The sequence below is a fragment of the Medicago sativa genome, chromosome 2 (assembly GCF_051527215.1).
Source record: "Medicago sativa cultivar Bolivia chromosome 2, Bolivia_mono, whole genome shotgun sequence".
Lineage (NCBI taxonomy): Eukaryota > Viridiplantae > Streptophyta > Magnoliopsida > Fabales > Fabaceae > Medicago > Medicago sativa.
In genome coordinates, this window is record NC_140750.1 from 38,970,997 (window position 1) to 38,991,848 (window position 20,852).

A 20,852-nucleotide genomic window follows, 5' to 3' on the forward strand; every position below is an offset into this window, starting at 1 on the left:
TGAATGAGTTTTTCATTGATTGTGTTTAATTTGTAATTGTGTAGATTTGAAGCAATGGCCGGGTGGATTGACATTCATGCAAAATTCAACGGCGGAGAAACTCAGAGGTTGAAGGTTCGGTGCCTTGATGTAACGTTAAGAGGTCTCAAGGATCAACTGAATGAATTCTACCAAGGAGTCAACCCCACAGACACAAGGAGGGTGCAAAATATTCTGTATAAACGTCCAAAGCTCGACGAGGGGAACATATCATTCACTTGGGTGGAGTTAAAGAACGACGAAAACGTGACGAGTATGTTTTGGGAGCACACCAAGTTCCAGTGGATCGATATGCGGGTGACGTTGCTGAGATCAACTGAAGATATCATCAACGGCTTGATTCCGCCAGAAGATCGTCATTAGTTAGGGTAAGGTGCATTCAAACTACAACATTTGTCTCACCTCTGAAATGGGGTAATTCAAACTTGCCAAACGGCGAGGACTCAAGCATTTTGCTCAGCATTTATGTTTTTCCTTTGAAAAGATTAAATTTTTGTTTGGCTGGTTTAGATGAAGGTATTAAGTGTCAAGGAATGGACCTCATTTCGGTGGCACTGGAATACATTCATTTAAATCAAGCCTAACAAAAATTTATTCTTTTCAAAGGAAGGCATGAATGCTGAGCGAAATGCTTGAGTCCTGTTGTTTGGCAAGTTTGAATTTACCCCATTTCAGAGGTAAGACAATTGTTGTAGTTGGAATGCACATTCCAACTACAACAATTGTCTTCCTTTGGATGGGGTCATTCAAACTAGTTAAATGGCAGGACACCGACATTCGTCCGGGAGTGTTTTTGTTCCATTCTAAGTGTTAATTTCTTGTTGGCTTCGTTTAAATGATGGTATCGAAGTGTCAAGGTCTGGACCTCATTCCGTTGACACTTAGATACTATCATTTTAAACCATGACCAACAAGAATTTAACATTTGGAATGGAACAGAAGCACTTCTGGACGAATGTCGGAGTCCTGCTTTTTAGCTAGTTTGAATTGACCCCATTCAGTGGTAAGATAATTGTTGTAGTTGGAAGGTACATTTCCGAATGTAATGTAATGATAGTTGACGTACATGTCTTTTACGTAATGTAATGTAATGATACCACAATGTAATGTAACGTAAATGAAATTATATCTAAATAAAATTGTCTAAGAATTAATGTTGTGTACTTATCGAATTTATTTATTCAATACGCCATTTTTATTTGAATTAATGTTGTGTACTTATTATAATTTACTTATTTGATACGCAATATTTATTCGAATTCACGCTATCGCAATTTTTATTCTAATTTTCTTTATTTGAATTTATTAATTCAATACAATTTATTAATTCAATACGCAATCATAAAATAAATATAAAAAAATAAAATAAGGAAAGGAAGAAGATTCATAGGGGGAGAGAGTGAGAATGAGAGATGGTGTGAGGAAATGGGGAAGTTTAGGAGTGTATTTATAGGGGGAGATTGTAACTCACGCCCAGGATTTACACTAGCGTGAGTTAACTCACGCACAGGTTAACACTAGCGTGAGTTAACTCACGCTAGTTAGGCCGGTGGTCACAACTCAAGAACACGTTTGTTGGACTTTGGTCGGTTATTCAACCATGGTTTTATTGTGTTTTACACGTTTTTTTTTTACTGTTTTTGACTGGATTTAGTGCATATAAAACCTATGCACTAAACAATTTTCAATTAGGCCTTCATTTTTTTTTTGGTTACATTTAAGGCCTATATTCTAAATTATTTTGTTTACCACAAGAAGTTCTTTTTACCCACGGTAAAAAGTTTCTGCGGTTAAAAAAGCAAATTTAAAATTATCCCAACGGTCAATCACTTCCCCAAGTCGGCTACTCACTATTTTTCCCGACGAATTTTGATCCCTTTTTACCCCAAAGAGAATATTGAAAGAAAAAAAACAAAGAAAGAAGAGAATTAGAGGGAGAGAGTGGGAGGAGATAATGTGAAGAATATGAGAAGTATGTGAGGGTATTTATAGGTAGAAATGTGAACCTAGGTTGTATCTAACATAAATGTAGTCAAAAAAAACGTGTGAAAGTGGTAAAAAACGTGTACATTGAATGTTGAAAAGCTGACCGAAGTTGGAAAAACGTTTGTTCTTCACCGGCCAACTAGCGTGAGTTAACTTGCGGTAGTGCTAAGTGGTACGTGACTTAAGTCACATTCATATTACACTAACGCATGTTGAGTCACGTAGCGTGACTTAACATGCGTACAAAATACACAAGCGCAAGTTAAGTTGCGTAAGGGTATATTTGTATTTTACTTTAGGAATGAGCAGAACTGTTTGGGTAAAGAGCAGGATTCTTTTGCTCCATCTAGGACCCCCCTTAATTATGCCCATTGAAAAACCTCTAACCATTTACCAACTTCGGTCCTTCTAGGGCCCCATAATTCTGCCACGAGCTGTACAATAGCTCCGTTAGTATTCAATTTAACCCACCCAACTTGGGGAGCGATCAATGGATATGACTTGAATTTTCGGAGCAACATGCAGATTAAAGTCATCCAAATGAATCTCATTATTTCTCCACTTCCACAACCAATGGCAAGTTGTTCTCCAAAGAACATTCCAAGGAATATCAAAGTTATTTTCTGATTTAAGAACCAAATTTGTGTAAATCCATTTCTGCAAATTTTCAACAAAGAAATAGCTTCTCAATTGAGAAGGAACAATGTTAAGCCAAATTGCCATTGCCATTGAGCAATGAGAGTTAAATCATATTCCATATTATGATAATTGAATTGAGAATGTTTTTAAGTAAATGGGAGTACAAATGATGTACCTTTCGCAACACCAAAATATATTATAAAAAGATGAAAAAGATTACAAAATATTTGGGGCCATAAATCAGAATCCTGCTCTTTACCCAAATGGTTATGCTCCTTGCCAAAGTAAATGTCAGAATTGCCCCTGCGTAAGTTAATTCGCGTTACGTGGGTTAAGTCACACTGTGTGAGGTAACTCATAAATTTTCAAAATTTTCACGTTTGTTGAATGGGTTTGTACAGTGGTTTGTTTTTAGTAGTGGTGGGACAGCGTTGGTTTGTTTTTAAGTAGTGGTGCGACAGCAGCTTTCAAATGACATGGCCCATTCCTTCATCTCCTGCAAATTCATAAAACTGTGTTTCAAAACATTTGCAACCACATGTTCAACGAAATTAAAAGCCCCTGCCGACATAAATGTTTTGGGATTATTGTGATGCATACACATGTAATTTAATTTCATAATTCATCAAGCTATTGTTGCCAGCACATCTGGTTGAATAGTTGGCACCGTTTTCCTATGGCATAGGTGTAGCACATGTATAACAAACTATAAGGTTGGTGTGAATTTTAGGTGAAAGAAAACCGGCGTGAGTTAACTCACGTTGGAATTCAGTGTGAATTTTCAGCATGACTTAACGTGAGTTAAGTCACGCATATTTAACACTAGCGTGAATTACCATGCGTGGGGGTGTTTTGGTCATTTACTTTGGGAATGAGCAAAATCATTTGGATAAAGAGCAGTACTCTGGGGCCATAACCTAATCTAGTCAAACCACGCCAAATGTGCTTCAAATACACAATTGAAGGACTCTTGGACTTTGGAGGAAAATGGAGGGGAGGATTTCGGAAACAAGGAATGAGCAACAAATGGAAAACATTGAAAGGGAATGATTTTGGGAGGTTCTTTTTTTTCATAATACAACACCTTTTTAATTTGGGAAACTCAAAAATTGCATTGGAGGAGAGTTTCTAAAGGTTTGTATGAATTATTCAAATTTAATTTATGTTGTTGTAACATTCTTCAAATTCAAACTATATTAATCACAAAAATCAATTTATCATTTTGTAAAAAATTATTCTAAAAAAAATATGAAAGATTTCATAACTTTTTCCTATATTTTTCACCCTCAAAACTTCTCTTCCTCTAAACTCTGAACAAAACCATGATATATTTCATAATTTTTATTTGATCTGAATTATTAAATTGAGATTTGGCGTACGGAATTCAATTTTTAGTGAAAAGATCTCAACAAACATCTGTCTTAGTGTAAAGAGTGGTTTACTATCCAGGCGAGTCGTGTAAAATTGGGTCTTGCATATTTGGATTAAAATTGACTTTTGAATTTAATAATCGTTTCGAATTAAATGACCATTACCCTACGTATCTATTGATAATGATCCGTATTTCATTTTGGAATTGGAATTTGCGTTCCTTTTATTTATTTTTTTTGAAAGAGTTCATGTTTAAATTATTTAATAATAATACTAATAATGATAATTTATTTTGTAAGAAATAATTATTTTATTTAAATGTTTTTGAGATGTATGGTTAAAGTCTTAGAATTTTGTGTTTTTTATTTTTTATTTCATTTTTTTGAATTGATTTAGACTTTTTTTAAAAGAGATTTAGCCTTTTTTTTTTTGGATAAAGAATTGATTTAGCCTTTTAATTGCCAGCTTTGGAGTTCAAAAACCTAGATCTTTTAAAATTGGTATTTAATATTTGGATTAACATTGACTTTTGAATTCAATGATCATTTTGATTTAAATGTCAAGTACATTAGGTATTCTTCTAAATTGGGCCGCACTACAAGTGTGCGGACTATATATCTAAATTGCCTTTTTAATATTTGAAATAATTGAATTTTTTTTCCCAATGAACATATGAGTAAAAAATCAAATTTTATTCTTGCCAATCTAATATTGTCTTTTTTATACACAAAATCGAACATTTTTTTTTCACAACCATTGCTTATTATTTCTTTTTGTTATATTCCGTTGAAACAGACCTGAAATATAAACAAGGTTTATTCACTCTGCTTTTTCTCTCATCCTTTCAGATTCCATCACATTCACAGAAGCATGGCCAACAATGACATACAAGCTCTGCTGTCTTATCATGCTTTAACAGGTTTAGGGTTTTGCTAAATTTCTTATCATGTTGTAATACAAAATTAAAATTTGTTATCGTAATACTGACATTTTTGTTGGTGTTTTGTTGTCAGCCCCCAAATCCCACATCTGAACTTGAGAAGGTTGTCAATGATCTCAATACAAAGTACATGATGTATGTCGTTGAGCTTGATACTCTACACGTAAGGTTTTCTTTCCAAATGCTTTTGTTCGGATCATCCTTTCCATTCAAATTCATCTATTAACATGTTGATTCATATTTTTTTTAATATTAGGCCATGGTTGTCTTGCCAATAATGTTTGTTCATGACTTTGGAGACCAAATTGGACACTACGCAAATCTGGTGGATTCTAAAAACAACGAATTTGAGGTGTTGGTTGAGAGATTCAATGGCAACATTTACTTGACTACGGGTTGGCATGCCCTAAAAGACTTCTACGGTGTTTGTCTCGGATCCTGGGTGACTATGGTGTTTGTTGGTATGGATAAGTATGTTATCCATTTGAAGGATAGGTTTCGAAGGAATATGTCAATTCCTAGGTTTGCCCCACCAATGATTTTTAAGCTTGAGAAACAGGTTGTTCCTTTCAATAACTTTGATGTCTTACCATCCCCTTTTGTCCATGATCAGATTAATTTTTTATGTTCTTATAAAAAAAATTGACTTTTGAAGACTATGATGGTGGATATGTGGTGAGTAAAAATTAATATTACTCATTGTATTCTCAACGTTTGTAAGGTATTAAATTAACGATGTTATATTTTGCACTGCAGGAGCTTTCAATGATGGGATTTTGTGAGGTCGTATTGGATGTGACAACTACAGCTTTGAAGATTGTGGATGACAATGGCAACGTGTGGGGTTGCACTCTGATTTATGACAATACTAATTATGCTCATTTCAAATTTGGAGGTGGGTGGAAGAGAATGGTTCTTGCTCGCAATCTTCGTCCAGGTTCCCGCATACTGCTTGGTGCACCATCTGCTGGAAAGAACGAGACTCTTTACCTTTGTGTTATCCGCAAATAGGAATTTGAATGCGGCCTCTTGGTGGAACGAATTTTTGTTTAATTTTTGTTTTTCTTAAGTTAACTTTTCCTTGAATATTTTATTAAGTACTTCGTCAATTAAGTTTATGTTTTGTAATCCTTAATCATGCAACTTTTCCTTGAATAAAATTTCGTGTCTGCCTTACTTAATTTCGTTTTTGTTTGAAATTGGTGTTGCGTTTAATATTGCTTTCTTTTATCTAAATTGCAGTGTTGGCATTATTTAGATAATTTTTTACTGTCGTTATAATTTTTCCGATTGTATTTCTATCAAAAAATAGCGTGTTGCAGTAGCAGCGAATCAGTAATGATTTATTTATTTTTGTGCTAATTGCTTCCTTATCCCTCCAAACATTGAAATGTGCTAATAACGAATAATTGATTTTGTTTGACACTCGGCATCTTCCACAAAAACATGGATTTGATCTTCAAAGTTTTAGACAAATATCTGTTTAGAAAAATAAAATTATTTAAATAACAAACAACATTAATGTGCTAGCAAGTAAATGTGATTCTTGAAACTTTATTGAAACTTTTTAAAACATAAATCAGCACAATTTTTAGTTAGAATCCCTATTTATATTACGACATAATATTTTCGTTCTCATTCAAAAACAAAAGAAAATATTTCTTCTCAATATCGCAGCACATCCTTTATTATAAAAGCTATAGTTGATTAGCTAGCATGTTTGCCCTAATCACTAGCTTTTTTCCCTCCTAAGCATGTATCTAATCTCAGCCGTTGGTTTAAATTCTATGCTAATCTAATCTCAGCCGTTGGTTCCAAGGCTATGTTTAAACTACTCATTTCCTCTCTCATACAGATATGTCATAATGGCCATTGAAAACGTAGTTAATGCTAATCAAATCACCATAACTCCTAACGATTACCCTTTATTATAAAAGCTAGAGTTGATTAGCTAGCATGTAATCTCAGCCGTTGATTCAAAGGCTATGTTTAAACTACTCATTTCCTCTCTCATACAGATATGTCATAATAGCCATTGAAAACGTAGTTAATGCTAATCAAATCATTATAACTCCTAACGATTACCATCTCCAACCACTACCATCTCCCATCATTATCGTCTCTTACCACCATTTTTATCTACAGAAACTCTTAACGATTGCTAAAGGTGAAGTTTCCCCCAAATTTTACCACTAAAGTTATAGGAATATATGCTTTTTACCACTAAATTTTACCACTATAGCATACTATAGTCATTCACCTTAAAAACACGCGAGTGAATATACCTAGCTAAAATTTCCTTACAAAAAACTTTCTTAGATAAATACATTTAATTTGCAATAATTGCTTTTATGACTGCAATAAATAGGTAGTAATTGCTTTTAATAAGAATTACTTTTAATAGAAAAACTTTCTTCGAATAAGAATTGTTTTTAATTGCTTTTATGCAATATCCACTAATTGCTCCGTCAATTACTACTTATCGAAAGCATTCATGACTGCAATGATGATATTAACAAAAAAACTTTCTTAGACAAATACATTTAATTTGCACTAATTGCTTTTATGTCTGCAATAAATAGGAATTACTACCAATAGCATGTTTTCATCACAGTTACCTCATAGAGACATACTTGTGTCTATCATTATGCATTATTATAGCATTATACTAATCGAAATTCATTGCTCATTATTGTTACTCGAAATTCCAGGTATGAGAGCATTACAAATCAATTCGCAATAATTGCATTTTATGTCTACAATGAATATTAACTGTTTTGTAAGCGAAAATAACTTGCCAATACCTGTTTAAATACCACTTAGTTATGAGAATACATCTATTCTGTTTTGTAAGCGAAAGTAATTGTTTCTCTCTTTAAGATGGCCAACATTTTCACCCCCATTTCAGCCGTCAAAGGTGGGAAGAAGGATTTGAAGTTGCTTGTGCGTGTGGCCCATATCTGGCTCATCCGTGATAAGGAGAATTCAGATGACATCATCTTCATGAACATGATATTGGTTGATGAGAAGGTGTTTTATATGAACCTAATGTCTTACCACATACAATAATTTAGGTTGGCACTGCGATTAGGTTTATTCTGATTTATGTTAATGACATGTTATTTTTGTTTAGCGAGGACGGATCCATGCTACTGTTCGTAAATTCTTGGTGCCAACGATTCAAAATATGGTTGAAAAAGGAGGAACATATAAGCTTGAGAATGTCATGGTTGGATTCAACGAGGGGAATTACAAATTCTTGCCACACAAGCACAAGCTTACCATGATGGGAAATTCGAGATTTACTAAGGTGAATGCTAGCAACCTGCCTTAGAACGTGTTTGAAATCATGGACTTCAAAGACATCTTGATCTCTCAGGAAGAGGATGTGGTTGCTGGTATGAAATCCTACCTTTTAGTATTATGCGAATTTGTTTTTAGCTGTTTGGTAAATAATAATGCAAATTTTTGTGTTGTAGATGTCATTGGTCATGTAGTCGAGAAAGATAGTGTAAGAGAAACCGAGAAGAATGGAAGAAAAAGAAAAGTCATGGATTTGATTAACTTCTACGTGGTAGGACCCGTGCGGTAGCACGGGTCATTGGTCTAGTTATTATAAAACCAAGGATTATTTCTTCGACTAAATAGGGATTCGAATTTTTCAACATAATTCCTCTTTTAATGACTATCAATATGTAATTAATTGGTATAAATTTCCATTTACTTTTAAAAGTTGACTATGTAAAAAAGGAATTATAAAATATTTTCAAAAATAATTCGTTGATTACCTTTCTAATATTTGAAATAATCGAATTTTTTTCACAAATATTGCCTTTCTAATATTGCCTTTCTAATTAAATAACGAACAACAGATTAATGTTCTAGCTAGTAAAATGTGATTCTTGAAACTCGATTAAATTTTTTTATAACATAAATCAACACAATTTTTAGTTAGAATCCCTATTTATATTACGACATAATATTTTCGTTGTCATTCAAAAACAAAAGAAAATCTTTCTTCTCAATATCTCAGCACATTATTATAAAACCAAGGATTATTTCTTCGACTAAATAGGGATTCAAATTTCCCAATATAATTCCTCTTTTAATGACTATCAATATGTATTAATTGGTATAAATTTTCATTTACTTTTAAAAGTTGACTATGTAAAAAAGGAATTATAAAATATTTTCAAAAATAATTTGTTGATTGCCTTTCTAATATTTGATATAATCGAATTTTTTTTCACAATATTTCCTTTCTATTATTGCCTTTCTAATTAAATAACGAACAACAGATTAATGTGCTAGCAAGTAAAATGTGATTCTTGAAACTTGATTAAATTTTTTTATAACATAAATCAGCACAATTTTTAGTTAGAATCCCTATTTATATTACGGCATAACATTTTCGTTGTCATTCAAAAACGAAAGAAAATCTTTCTTCTTCAATATTGCATCACATTATTTTGGTGTTTGTTAGCAACATTAAGGATTCAGTTTATGACTGCATACACACCTTAAGGATTCATTTGGCTTCTCTATAAATATCTATCCACCTTCTATCCAAGGCATTTCAGTTTGAGGAATCCATATCTGTTTGATTTGCACATTACGGTAAACAAAAGTCAAGGTCAATCTCTAAAGCATGTTGGTGTCTACCTACTGTCTCCTGTTTTTTCACATGGACAGTTCTACGCCGCAATCTCAACGGTTACTTCGAGAGACAACTTAAAGATTTTGATAAATGATCAAGACAGGGAAGATACCGATGTTACGTCAAATGTGGTCTATAGGAAAGATTTCCGTAATGTGTAGTGTTTTGTTTTGTAGTATTGTTTTAAAGACATATTGTTACTATTTATATATTGCCAAAGCTCCAGCTTTTGTTTTGTTCACTACACTATGCCATTAAAATATTATGTTATGTTACAATACCAAGGACGATGTCATGGAAATATTATGTTATGGTACAATATCAACGTCTATGCTTTTTAATATTTTGACATTCAACTAAACTATTTCGTTACCTATTACCGTGAAATATTACATTTGATATGACCCGTGCGTTAGCACGGGTCGTTGGTCTAGTTAGGTATTCTTCTAAATTGGGCCACACTAGGTGCTCAAAATCAACCAACCCAATAGAAAAACCCTAACTCAAACAAACTGTTGTGGACCACTCATATGGCTACACATGTACAATAATACGCCGCCTTAAGGTTACACATTCAAAGGAGCATGCCAACTTGCATGCACCGTGCCACACTAGAGCACGCTTCCTTGCTGGGATCATGCTACATGTGTCCTTCCCTGCTCCTAATCATACGTTGCATAACCCGGAAACGATTATGCCACGAGCGCGCCTATATAAGGGTGGATTTGCTTCACCTCAAGGTACATATCACTTTTCACAACACTTCTTACACTTTCTCTTTAAGTTCCATTACTGGCTTGAGCGTTGGAGTGCTAACGTGCCTGCAGGAACCTTTCATTCCACCGCAGAAGACACATCGCCGCCACATGTAATAGCCCGATTTCTCGCTAGATTTAATTTAATTATTTTTATGTATGTTTTTATGTGCTCATATGTGATTAATTGCCTCTGTGTGTATTTTGGTTGGGAATTGTAGAATTCGGTGTTAGAAGGGTATTTTAGTCATTTTGGACTCAGGGGTATTTTGGTCATTTTGCAAGTAAGGGGTAATTTAATAATTTTGATGAGGATTATTTTTAGTGCTTAGTGAGAGCCGTTATTATTTTACTAAGTACTAGGAATTTGTAGTGAAGTGTTTTTTTAACCGGTAGGTGACCGTTATTATATTTTACCGTTAAGTGGATAGAAACATTTTGAATTGGTTTAGTAAATGGGTTAGGCCTATTAAGGCATTGTGAGTTGAGCCCAATTATGTAGAGCCTATATAAACTCTATTGTTAGAGAAAATAGGGTTTACATAATCATTTCACAATTTTAAGAGAGTAAGAGAAAGAGAGAAGAGAAGGGTTTGAAGAAGGAAAGCTAGAGAGAGCTAGAGGAAGGTAGAGCTTCAAGGATTGGAGCTAAAGTGAAGCCCTAGTTTGAGTTTGTGAAGAATTAAGGTAAGGGGGTTAGACTTTAATCATAATCTTGTAGTTTAATTTCTACCCTAATTCTTTGCATAATTGTTTATTGTGGTTAAGTGGTTAATTTGATTTTGGTTGTAGAAATTCGTGCTTAATTGTGATGATATGATTATGTACATGAATTGAATGATAATTGTGTTGTTGTTGTTGAATTTGTATGTCAAAATGGGTATATATGAACATGATGTGTTTTTGTGTGAAATTAATGATAAATGAAGTTGTGGTTGTTGAATTGTGGATGAATTCATGTTCAAATGTTGTTGTTGTTATCTTGACATTATGTTGTTGTAGAATTGATGCAATGGGTATCATTGAAATGATGAATTATTGATGAGTTTGTTGTTGTTGTTGAAAGTTGTGAGAGTTTGGTGAATTGGTGAATTATTGATAAATTGAAGTTGTAATCTAAAAACTTGTGTATGTTTGAGTGTTTTGAATTGTATATGACGTGTAAACATCTTTTGGGTTGAGTTTTGGGGTTTGGAATGATCAAAATTGGGATTTTGGGTGAAAAAGGGTTGGAACCCGTAACTGAATTTTTAACAGACTGAAGCAGGACGCTTAAGCGTGCTCACCACGCTTAAGCGAGCAGCAAGTGTGCTGCCAGCGAGCTCCAAGCGAGCAAGCCCAGAAGTTTCTGGAACTTGCACGCTTAAGCGAGCAGGCTACGCTTAAGCTTGCTCCCTCCTGTACAACAAAACTTGATTTTTCTTTTCGTGCACTTGGGGACCAATCCGTGCTTTCTAAAATGATTCTTTTGACTTGGTTAACCTCGTTTATACACTTAAACCTACTGGAACATCGGGTGAATAGACTTGGACTTGAATTTGTGAATTGAACTTAACTTTTGAAAAATGGTCAAAGAATGTAGATTTTTCCGAAACTCAATTTCTCCAGAAAATGGAGTGGGGTTAAGGTTGTATAATGTTTATATGGTTTCTAAAAATGGTTGTGATTGATTTCATCAAGTCTTAACTTGTTTTGCTTTGAAAAAGGGATTTTCTTGAAAAGTGATAAAGAGAGACGAACTTTGTGATTCTCATGAATTGGTCGTGTTTAGCCGGTGAAACGTAATTGTATACTCTACTGCACTTATATGTAGTCTAGAGGTATACTTACTTGAGGCATTAGATCTTGTTTACTTAGTTTTGGTTCAATAGCTTTAATTATTTTGAAAATGGGATAACGATAGACGAACTTGGTTGAAAATGGTTCCTTTGAGCCGATTACTTTTTAAATCCTTCGTGAATGGTTTTATATGATTAATTGAGGATTCGTGGATGATTGTTGATGGTTGAATATGATGTTATCATAAAAGTGTTGTATTGTTCCATTTACTTGGCTTATGAGAAGCATATGGAATTGTTGGGATATATTGCGTAGTTGATGTTGATGTATGTTGATCCATGTTGATGACTCTTATCTGAATTGTGATTTGTTGAATGTGTGGACATGAATACTTAATAATGCAATTGTTGTTGAGATAGTCAATGTAATTGGAGGTGTACTTTTACATTGGCGTTGGTAGTTGTTATGTTTAAGTTGTGCATTATTGGGTCGTGGCAGTATCTATAATAGTAATTAAGGGAGTACTATTAATGAAACATGTACCTCTGATCAGACGATCCTCGTTCACTGTCTGAGTACCAGCTAAAGCAAACACCTTCCCACTAGACTGAGCTTTCTTAGGTTTCTGACATTGAGGGCTAATATGTCCTTCTTCACCACAGTTAAAACAAACCACATCATCATGCTTGCAATCCGCAACTGTATGTCCCTTCCTGCCACAACGGAAACACCGTTTCACATCGCCACTACAAGCGTTACTCTTATGACCCTTTTCTCCACATCGGAAACAAACAACTTTGGTAGGAGTATCTCTTTTTCTGGGTCTCTTCTCATCATTCACCCTCTGTTTACCCTTATCAGCCGGAGCGCTGTAAGGCTTGCCACGACTTTGTTGGTGCTTACCCCTCCGCTCATTCAGAATCTTATAATGAGCTTTGGTGTCATCTTCATAAATTCTGCAGCTACTTACCAACTCGAAAAACTGTCGGATCTTTTGATACCCAATCGCTCGCTTAATCTCAGCACGCAATCCATTCTCGAATTTGATACACTTAGAGAATTCGGCAATCTCAACATTATAGTGCGGATAAAACTTTGCCAACTCAACAAACTTATCAGCATACTCCGTTACTGACATATCCCCTTGCTTCAGCTCCAGGAATTCAATTTCCTTCTTCCCGCGAACATCTTCCGGAAAGTACCTATTCAGGAATTCTCTCTTAAAAACAGCCCATGTGACTTCCTCACCTCCGTAACAATGGAAAATAAAACACATAAGAATCCCCATCCCGTTACGTATCAGAGTATGACTCCTATGACGACACGAGAATTCAACTCACATCAGTTGTTACTCCTGAATATCTGCACGTTACCCACGTAGAGGTAACATTCAAACAGAAGGGGTGAGATTTCACATTCGATAATAATAACCAATAATTCATGTAAAAGAGTTTAGCAACACAAAACAGCAGCAATTCATCATTAACAATGCTTCACATAAGTCCAACTACAAATCATCAATTAACTTCGCTCAACAGTGCAACGACACGACTCAACAAATGCAATGCAATGCAATTATGCATGTGGTACCAACAGAGCTACAACTCCCTTCGCTAATGCCGTGATTCGGCTTTGACAGGCTACAACCCCCTTCGCTTAAACAATCACCAATACAGGCCATCGTGGTGTCAATCCAGGCCATTGTAATTAAAATGAAATGATCATGCAATGACATAATTAAAATGCAACAACAACAACATCAACTTCGCATCACAATTTCACAATTAATTAACATTATTCTTCGCAAATAAACAATAATTTCATTCACACACTTATAATTACGAAACTCCAGCATGCATACCTTAATCGAAAACGCTTCAAAAACAACTCAAGGACATAACGAAATAATTATTAAAATACACCTAAATTCATTCTTAAATACAGGAACCACGTTCTGAAAACCATTTCAAAATCTGGAACATTTTCAGTTTTGAAATTGCGCTAAAATCCAAACTTTCATTTCACCAAAAATCAGAATTTTTAACACACCAATTCCATTTTAAGTTATTCCACAACAAAATAACTCACATCCTGGGCCAGAGACTATTATTATAAGGTAGTTCATCTCGTTATCTTTCCAACGCTTTGAACGGCGTACGAATCAGACTCCCGGAACTCAAGTTACGAATTTTCGAAGTTTCCAAAATTCAGCACTAACACAGCTACGGGTTTGATCACTTTTTATCCAAAAACCCAATTTTTGACCCCATTCGATCCCAATTTGATAGGAAACATTACCTAGGGTTACTCTACAACCTAAACATCAACTTTCACATTAATTCATTGGATTACTTACACTTTCAAGAATCAAATTGCAATTCAAAACCCTAACTTCTTTAACATCACAATTATCAACAACATCAAAGTTAGCCCCTTTTTCAGAATTATAGAATTCATATTAAAGAAGGTTAGTCCCACCCTTACCTTAGATTGGATGAACTTTGAATTCTTTAAGCTTTCCCTTTCCCTCTCACAATGCTCTTCTCTTCTCTGACTTCTCACTTTCACGTTTTCTCCAAAAACTATTTTACGTGTCTGACTCTTCTTTTCCTAACCTCTCCTTATTCCTAACTTAACACATTCCCTCTTATTCCAATTTTGCCTTTACTGCCTCATTATTCTATTTTAATTTTATTCCTTCACTATAATACTATAATAAGCTACTAATATTCACCAACACATAACACAAAACATCACACATCGCAATTATTCAAATAAATTATTCAAAATGACACTAAACTCGATAAAATAACTAAATAATAAATTAGGGCATTACACAAGGCACCGCCATACATGGTGTCTGGAGCATCACACAGCCTGATTGTCTCACCAGTATTTTCAAAGTGATCCATAATGTAGTTCATCTGAACATCAAGAGGGTCTTGTTTGCATATTGGAGGAAACCCATCCATTAGATCAGATACAACATTTGACTCTTTCAGATCTGTTCTAAGCTTCTTAAAAGCTCTCTTCTCTATCAGCTTCATCTTTCTGAGGGTTTGTCCATTGATCACTTTGCCTGTTTCAGTGCCAAGCTGATCATCAGTGAATATGTTAAGCTCCTTAAGTACTTTTAGAATTCCTCCTTGATGAAGAATCTCTGAAATTAACCTTCCATAAGGAATCCAGCACCTCCTGTTATCTTGACTTTTCCTGAGCTCTTTGATCATATGCTTCAAGATATACTTAGGCACATCTGCACTCTCCTTCGTGATGAAGTAATGAAGGAATACTCTGTGCTCCAGAGAAGGTTGATCTCCACCACCACCCTTTGGTATGAGATTTTCATTTTGTATCTTCAGGAGCAGTTTCTTCTCCATTGTCAAATCACAGTAATCCCCTTTCTTCCTGCTATTGAACATTGAACTGTTCACAACTTCATTCCAGGGAGTATTCTTGCTATTGTCTAGACCATCCTTGAAACTTCCTCCTGATGGTCTTCTGATTACAAACGCAATCGCTTCCTGAGAGATGAAGACAAGAATTCCCATGATGCTTGACCTAATTTCTGTAACTGTGAAAGGTTCCAAACCCATTTCTTTCCTTGATTTCCCAGCAAGAGTAGGATCAATCAGAACCTTCTCATCCATTTCTGCTTGAGCAGCTTTGCGATCATATACTTGAGCTCTTACCCATAAATGCCTAACAAGATTCTTGTAAGTTGGACTATTCAACATCGTGAAGTAATCCATTAGACCTTTAGCTTCGTAGTAGCTTGTGATGTCACAGCCATGATATGCCAAGGAGATGAAATCTACAGGATTCTCAGTCTGAACGTTGAGTTCCCATTCCTCTAGGGACATAGTTCTTCCTCTGATTTCATACGCAGGAGTTTCTTGAGTAGTTGATTCTGGAACTACTTCTTGCATGTTTGATTCTGGAACGGAGCTTGAGGATGCCATTGGTGTTGAATAAGGTTTAGGGTTCTAGGGATTTTGGTTGAAGAGGACGAACTAACTTCGCAGAGAAAGAGAGTGAAAAGAGGAAAGTGTAGGTTGTGAAGTGAGTATGATTTGTCTAAGTGTTTTGAGTAAAACGTTTGCAATTCAGAAGGGGACAAACAAACACAACATTAATGACATAGGGGGCACGAGATAGTATTCAAAGCATAAGTTCATCATTGCCCTCTTACGTTATACACCAATACACTTAAGCCGCGTCAGAGTTTCTCAAAGTAACTGCCAAGTTAGTGGGACAAGTGTTACTAAAAAGTAACTTCGAACGTTTCTACTAACTCTGCTATTCAGGAGCAAAAAGTCCTTCTTCTGAAGTTAAAATGCTGACGTCATCTTCAGAAGCACATTTTCCTCAGAATCTCAGTCAAGAACTTCTGATGGACCATTGCTTTTGAACAGACTTCAGGACCTAACTTCTAGTTCAGGAGCAAGCAAATTTAATCCGACACAAAGTGCATGTTCAAATTTTTCTTTATAAAATCAAATCTTTCCACAGTTAAAGGCTTAGTATATATGTCAGTCCATTGATGTTCAGTATCAATGAATTGTATATCTAAAATTCAATTTTGAACATAATCTCTAATAAAGTGGTGTTTGATTTCTATATGCTTGGCTCTTGAATGTAGAATAGGATTCTTTGACAAACAAATAGCAGCAGTATTATCACAATAAATGGGAATACTGTTAGCATTAATTTGATAGTCTTTGTAACACCCCGTTTTCCCAACATGTATAATAATACATAGAAATCAGAGTATTCAACTTAAACAGGATGTCATACTTCTTTAAGAGATAAATAGAGTAAAATTACTATTTATTTAAACATCTTTTATCAATAATTCAAATTACATCGCAGCGGAAAAACATTTCATTATTCAACAAAATGACACTACGACCTCAACATAAACAACTTCTTAAAAATTCCATTACAAATGGTTCATCAACATAATTCATAGTAATACATAACAAATGGAAAACAATGTGAATATCAGAACGTCCCTAAGACGACGCGTGAGAGAGTCAGCTCACACCAGCAGCTAATCCTGGTTATCTGCACGTTACCCACGTAGAGGCAACATTCAAACAGAAGGGGTGAGATTCACATTCAACAATAATAAGCATATAATTCATCAACAGAATTTAACAACATAAACAACAACAATTAAACAATGTTAATGCTTCACATAATTTCTCAATAACAACTCATTAATTATTTCAACAACTTGACAACTCGATGACAACACCGACTACTCGACACCAACGACAGTGCAACGACAACAACATCAACTTGACAATGCACTATGCATGTGGTACCAATCAGGGCATCAAGCCCCCAACTTATAGAGCATACACTCTCAACTTATAGAGCATGGGCTCTCAACTTATATAGCATTGGCTCTCAACTTATAGAGCATAGGCTCTCAACATGGTATGAATGATCAAGCATCAACAGGGCATCAAGCCCCCAACTTTATATGAATGATTATACATTCAACAGGGGATCAAGCCCCCAACTTTATATGAATGATTATACATTCAACAGGGCATCAAGCCCCCAACTTTATATGAATGATTATGCATGGACTCAGCAACAAATGCAACAACAATCAACAACTTCAACGACATCGACAACAACTTACAACTTTAACGACATTGGCGACAACAGCGGCAACGACAACAACGACTTCGCATCATAATTTCATAATTCATAGATCAAAGATATTCACGTCAAACCAAGTTAGAATTCATCGCAACATAGGTTAAATACTCTAAAACACCTTAATTGAACTCATAGTACACAAGCTTTGACGTTTGGAGACAATCCATAAGTTTTGGTTTAACTTAGAAATAGTTATGCTGAATTTTCATAAAGTTTTACTAAGACCCACTTGGAGTATTTTCATCATAACTCAAAATCTAAAAATCATTTTTGAGCCAAACCAAGACCAATGGAAAGCTAACACAATTATCTAAAACTTTCATGTTTACACGAAAGGCCAATTCAAAACAGATATGTGTGAAAAAGACGCAAGAACGTGAAACAGAGAATGCTGTCACTGTGCAATTTCGCTGATAGCGAAAATCTGGCTATTAGGAAACTTCTTAGCGAGTTTTCTCCTGCTGTTACGATTTCTACCTTTTTTTCACCCAAAAACCCAAATTTTATTTACCCAAACCCCAAATTTGATAGGAAACTTAACCTATGATTATTCTACAACCTGAACATCAATTATACACCAATTGAATGGATTTTCTACTCTATTAACAACCAATTACGACTTCAAAACCTAATTCCCAAATTCACAAACAACAACATGCTAAATTCAATTTCAGAATTATACAACCTAAAATTAGAGAAAGTTAATCCCACCCTTACCTTAGATTGGTTGATTACAAGGTTCTACAAGCTTTCTCTTCTCTGGCTCTTCTCTTCTCTTGGTTTCTTCCTTTTCTCCCAAAAACTTGTTTTACGAGAAAAACTCTCAGACTCTTAGTTTCCCTATTCTTATTTCCTTAACCAATTCTCTTAATTCTACTTAATTCCACTAAACTCCTCTAAATTCTAATTCAGCCCTTCAAGTCTAATTAGTCTATTTTTAATCATATTATACTAAATAATAAAATAAAGCCATTAAACAAAATAAGAACATACCACATAATCAATTAAATCAAATAATTAGACTCTAAACCCAGTAAAATAATTAAATAGATAAATAGAGCGTTACAACTCTCTCCAACTTATAAAATATTCGTCCTCGAAAATGTACCTCATGCAAACAACTCTGGATAAGACTCCAGCAGCTTACTTTCCAACTCCCACATTAGACTACTAGTCGCTCCTCCCCAAACGACCTTCACAAGAGGTATCTCCTTGCCTTTCAACTTCTTCACTTCACGGCCTTCAATTCTCACTAGTAAGGTTTCAACCGTAAGGTTATCTCTAACTTGCACATCATCCCTTGGAATCACATGAGATGCATCCGAAACATACTTTCGAAGTTGTGACACATGAAACACATCATGCAAATTTGAAAGATGCGGTGGTAAACCCACTCGATACGCCACTGCTCCAATTCTTTCTGATATCTGATACGGATCAATAAACCTCGGAGTCAGTTTCTTTGACTTCAATGCACGTCCCACACCAGTCACAGGAGTGACTCTCAAAAATACATGGTCTCCTTCCTGAAACTCAAGGTCTTTCCTACGCTTATCATGATAACTCTTTTGTTGACTCTGCGACGCTTTCATCTTTTCTTGGATCAACTTAACCTTCTCAGTAGTTTGCTGAACGATATCTAGTCCCAAAACCACACTTTCTCCTGACTCGAACCAACACAACGGAGTACTGTACCTCCGGCCATACAACACTTCGAATGGTGCCATTCCAATACTAGAATGATAGCTGTTATTGTACGTGAACTCTATCAAAGGTAGATGACTATCCCAAGTTCCGATTGACCATCTGTCTGCGGATGATACGCTGAACTCAACCTCAACTTAGAACCCAAAGTCTCTTGCAAACTCTTCCAAAATCTAGAAGGAAACCTTGGATCTCTATCTGACACAATGCTCGATGGAAAACCATGTAGCTTCACAATCTCGCGAATGTAAATCTCCGCCAACTGAGATACAGGAAAACTGATGTTAATTGGAATGAAATGAGCCGAATTCGTCAATCTATCCACAATCGCCCAAATAGCGTCATGCCCGCTTGGAGTATTCGGCAAACTCGTCACAAAATCCATGGATATACTATCCCATTTCTACTCTGGCACATTTAACGGTGTCAACAACCCAACAGGTTTCTGATGCTCAACTTTTGATTTCTAACAAATCAAACATGAATACGCAAACTGCGTCACATCACGTTTCAACCCAGACCACCAAAACAACTTCTTCAAATCATGATACATCTTTGTAGCTCCCGGATGAATAGTCAAGCTACTTCTGTGACTTTCTTCAAGAATCATCTTCTTCATCTCATCATTGTCAGGAATACAAATTCTGCCTCAAAATCGCAACACTCCTTGATCATCAACTTTAAAGTCACTATCTTCAGCCTGATTGTTCCCAACCATTAAATCTACCAACTTCACATCTACCTTCTGAGCTTCTTTGATACTATTCAAAAATTCACTGTTGATCTTCAACATTTCCAACTTCACACTCTGAGGTGATAATTCACAAACTAAACTCAGGTCTCTAAACTGTTCGAGCAGCTCCAACTCTTTAACCATCATAGCAGACATATGTAAAGTTTTCCTACTTAAAGCATCTGCAACAAAATTAGCTTTACCTAGAATATAATTCAACCCAAAATCATAATCTTTCAACAATTCAAGCCACCTTAACTGCCTCATATTCAATTCCTTCTGATCAAACAAATAATTCAGACTTTTACGATCACTGAACACTTCAAATCTAGAACCATACAATAATGTCTCCAAATCTTAAGCACAAAGACTACTGCAGCTAACTCAAGATCGTGAGTATGATAATTTCGTTCATGAATCCTCAACTGCCTCGATGCATAAGCCACTACCTTGTTATTCTGATAAGCACACCACCTAAACCCAACTTAGACGCATCACAATACACAACAAAAGGTTCATCGGACTTTGGTAGTATTAATATCGGAGCCGTCGTCAAACGTTGCTTTAGTTCAT

At 35.2% G+C, this 20,852-nt stretch overlaps 4 protein-coding genes across 4 annotated transcripts; 2 read left to right on the plus strand and 2 right to left on the minus strand.

Moving 5' to 3' along the window:
• The first annotated feature begins 5,234 nt into the window (after positions 1-5,234).
• On the plus strand, positions 5,235-5,986 carry LOC146946781 (uncharacterized). The gene is made up of 2 exons (XM_085748306.1): positions 5,235-5,534; positions 5,732-5,986. The coding sequence occupies exons 1-2, from the start codon at positions 5,235-5,237 to the stop codon at positions 5,984-5,986; spliced, it is 555 nt and encodes a 184-aa protein (XP_085604432.1).
• Positions 5,987-8,707, plus strand: LOC146946782 (uncharacterized). Its single transcript, XM_085748923.1, has 3 exons — positions 5,987-8,005; positions 8,109-8,373; positions 8,455-8,707. Exons 1-2 carry the CDS (start codon positions 7,856-7,858, stop codon positions 8,307-8,309), a joined length of 351 nt encoding a protein of 116 aa, XP_085605049.1. The 5' UTR covers positions 5,987-7,855; the 3' UTR covers positions 8,310-8,373; positions 8,455-8,707.
• Positions 8,708-12,647: 3,940 nt separating this feature from the next.
• LOC146946783 (uncharacterized) lies at positions 12,648-13,304 on the minus strand. Its single transcript, XM_085748307.1, has one exon. The coding sequence runs from the start codon at positions 13,302-13,304 to the stop codon at positions 12,648-12,650; it is 657 nt and encodes a 218-aa protein (XP_085604433.1).
• A 1,038-nt stretch (positions 13,305-14,342) lies between these two features.
• Positions 14,343-16,128, minus strand: LOC146946784 (uncharacterized). Its single transcript, XM_085748308.1, has 2 exons — positions 15,003-16,128; positions 14,343-14,482 (listed from the first exon to the last, which is right to left on the minus strand). Exons 1-2 carry the CDS (start codon positions 16,126-16,128, stop codon positions 14,343-14,345), a joined length of 1,266 nt encoding a protein of 421 aa, XP_085604434.1.
• Between the last annotated feature and the right edge of the window lie 4,724 nt (positions 16,129-20,852).

Coding starts and splice junctions, on each gene's coding strand:
- LOC146946781 (XM_085748306.1), top strand. CDS start 5,235: ATGGTTGTCTTGCCAATAATGTTTGTTCATGACTTTGGAGACCAAATT. Junction 5,535..5,731: donor TTTTTAAGCTTGAGAAACAG/GTTGTTCCTTTC, acceptor TTTGCACTGCAG/GAGCTTTCAATGATGGGATT.
- LOC146946782 (XM_085748923.1), top strand. CDS start 7,856: ATGGCCAACATTTTCACCCCCATTTCAGCCGTCAAAGGTGGGAAGAAG. Junction 8,006..8,108: donor TGATATTGGTTGATGAGAAG/GTGTTTTATATG, acceptor ATTTTTGTTTAG/CGAGGACGGATCCATGCTAC.
- LOC146946783 (XM_085748307.1), bottom strand. CDS start 13,304: ATGTCAGTAACGGAGTATGCTGATAAGTTTGTTGAGTTGGCAAAGTTT.
- LOC146946784 (XM_085748308.1), bottom strand. CDS start 16,128: ATGGCATCCTCAAGCTCCGTTCCAGAATCAAACATGCAAGAAGTAGTT. Junction 14,483..15,002: donor CATGTATGGCGGTGCCTTGT/GTAATGCCCTAA, acceptor GTTGATGTTTAG/GTTGTAGAGTAACCCTAGGT.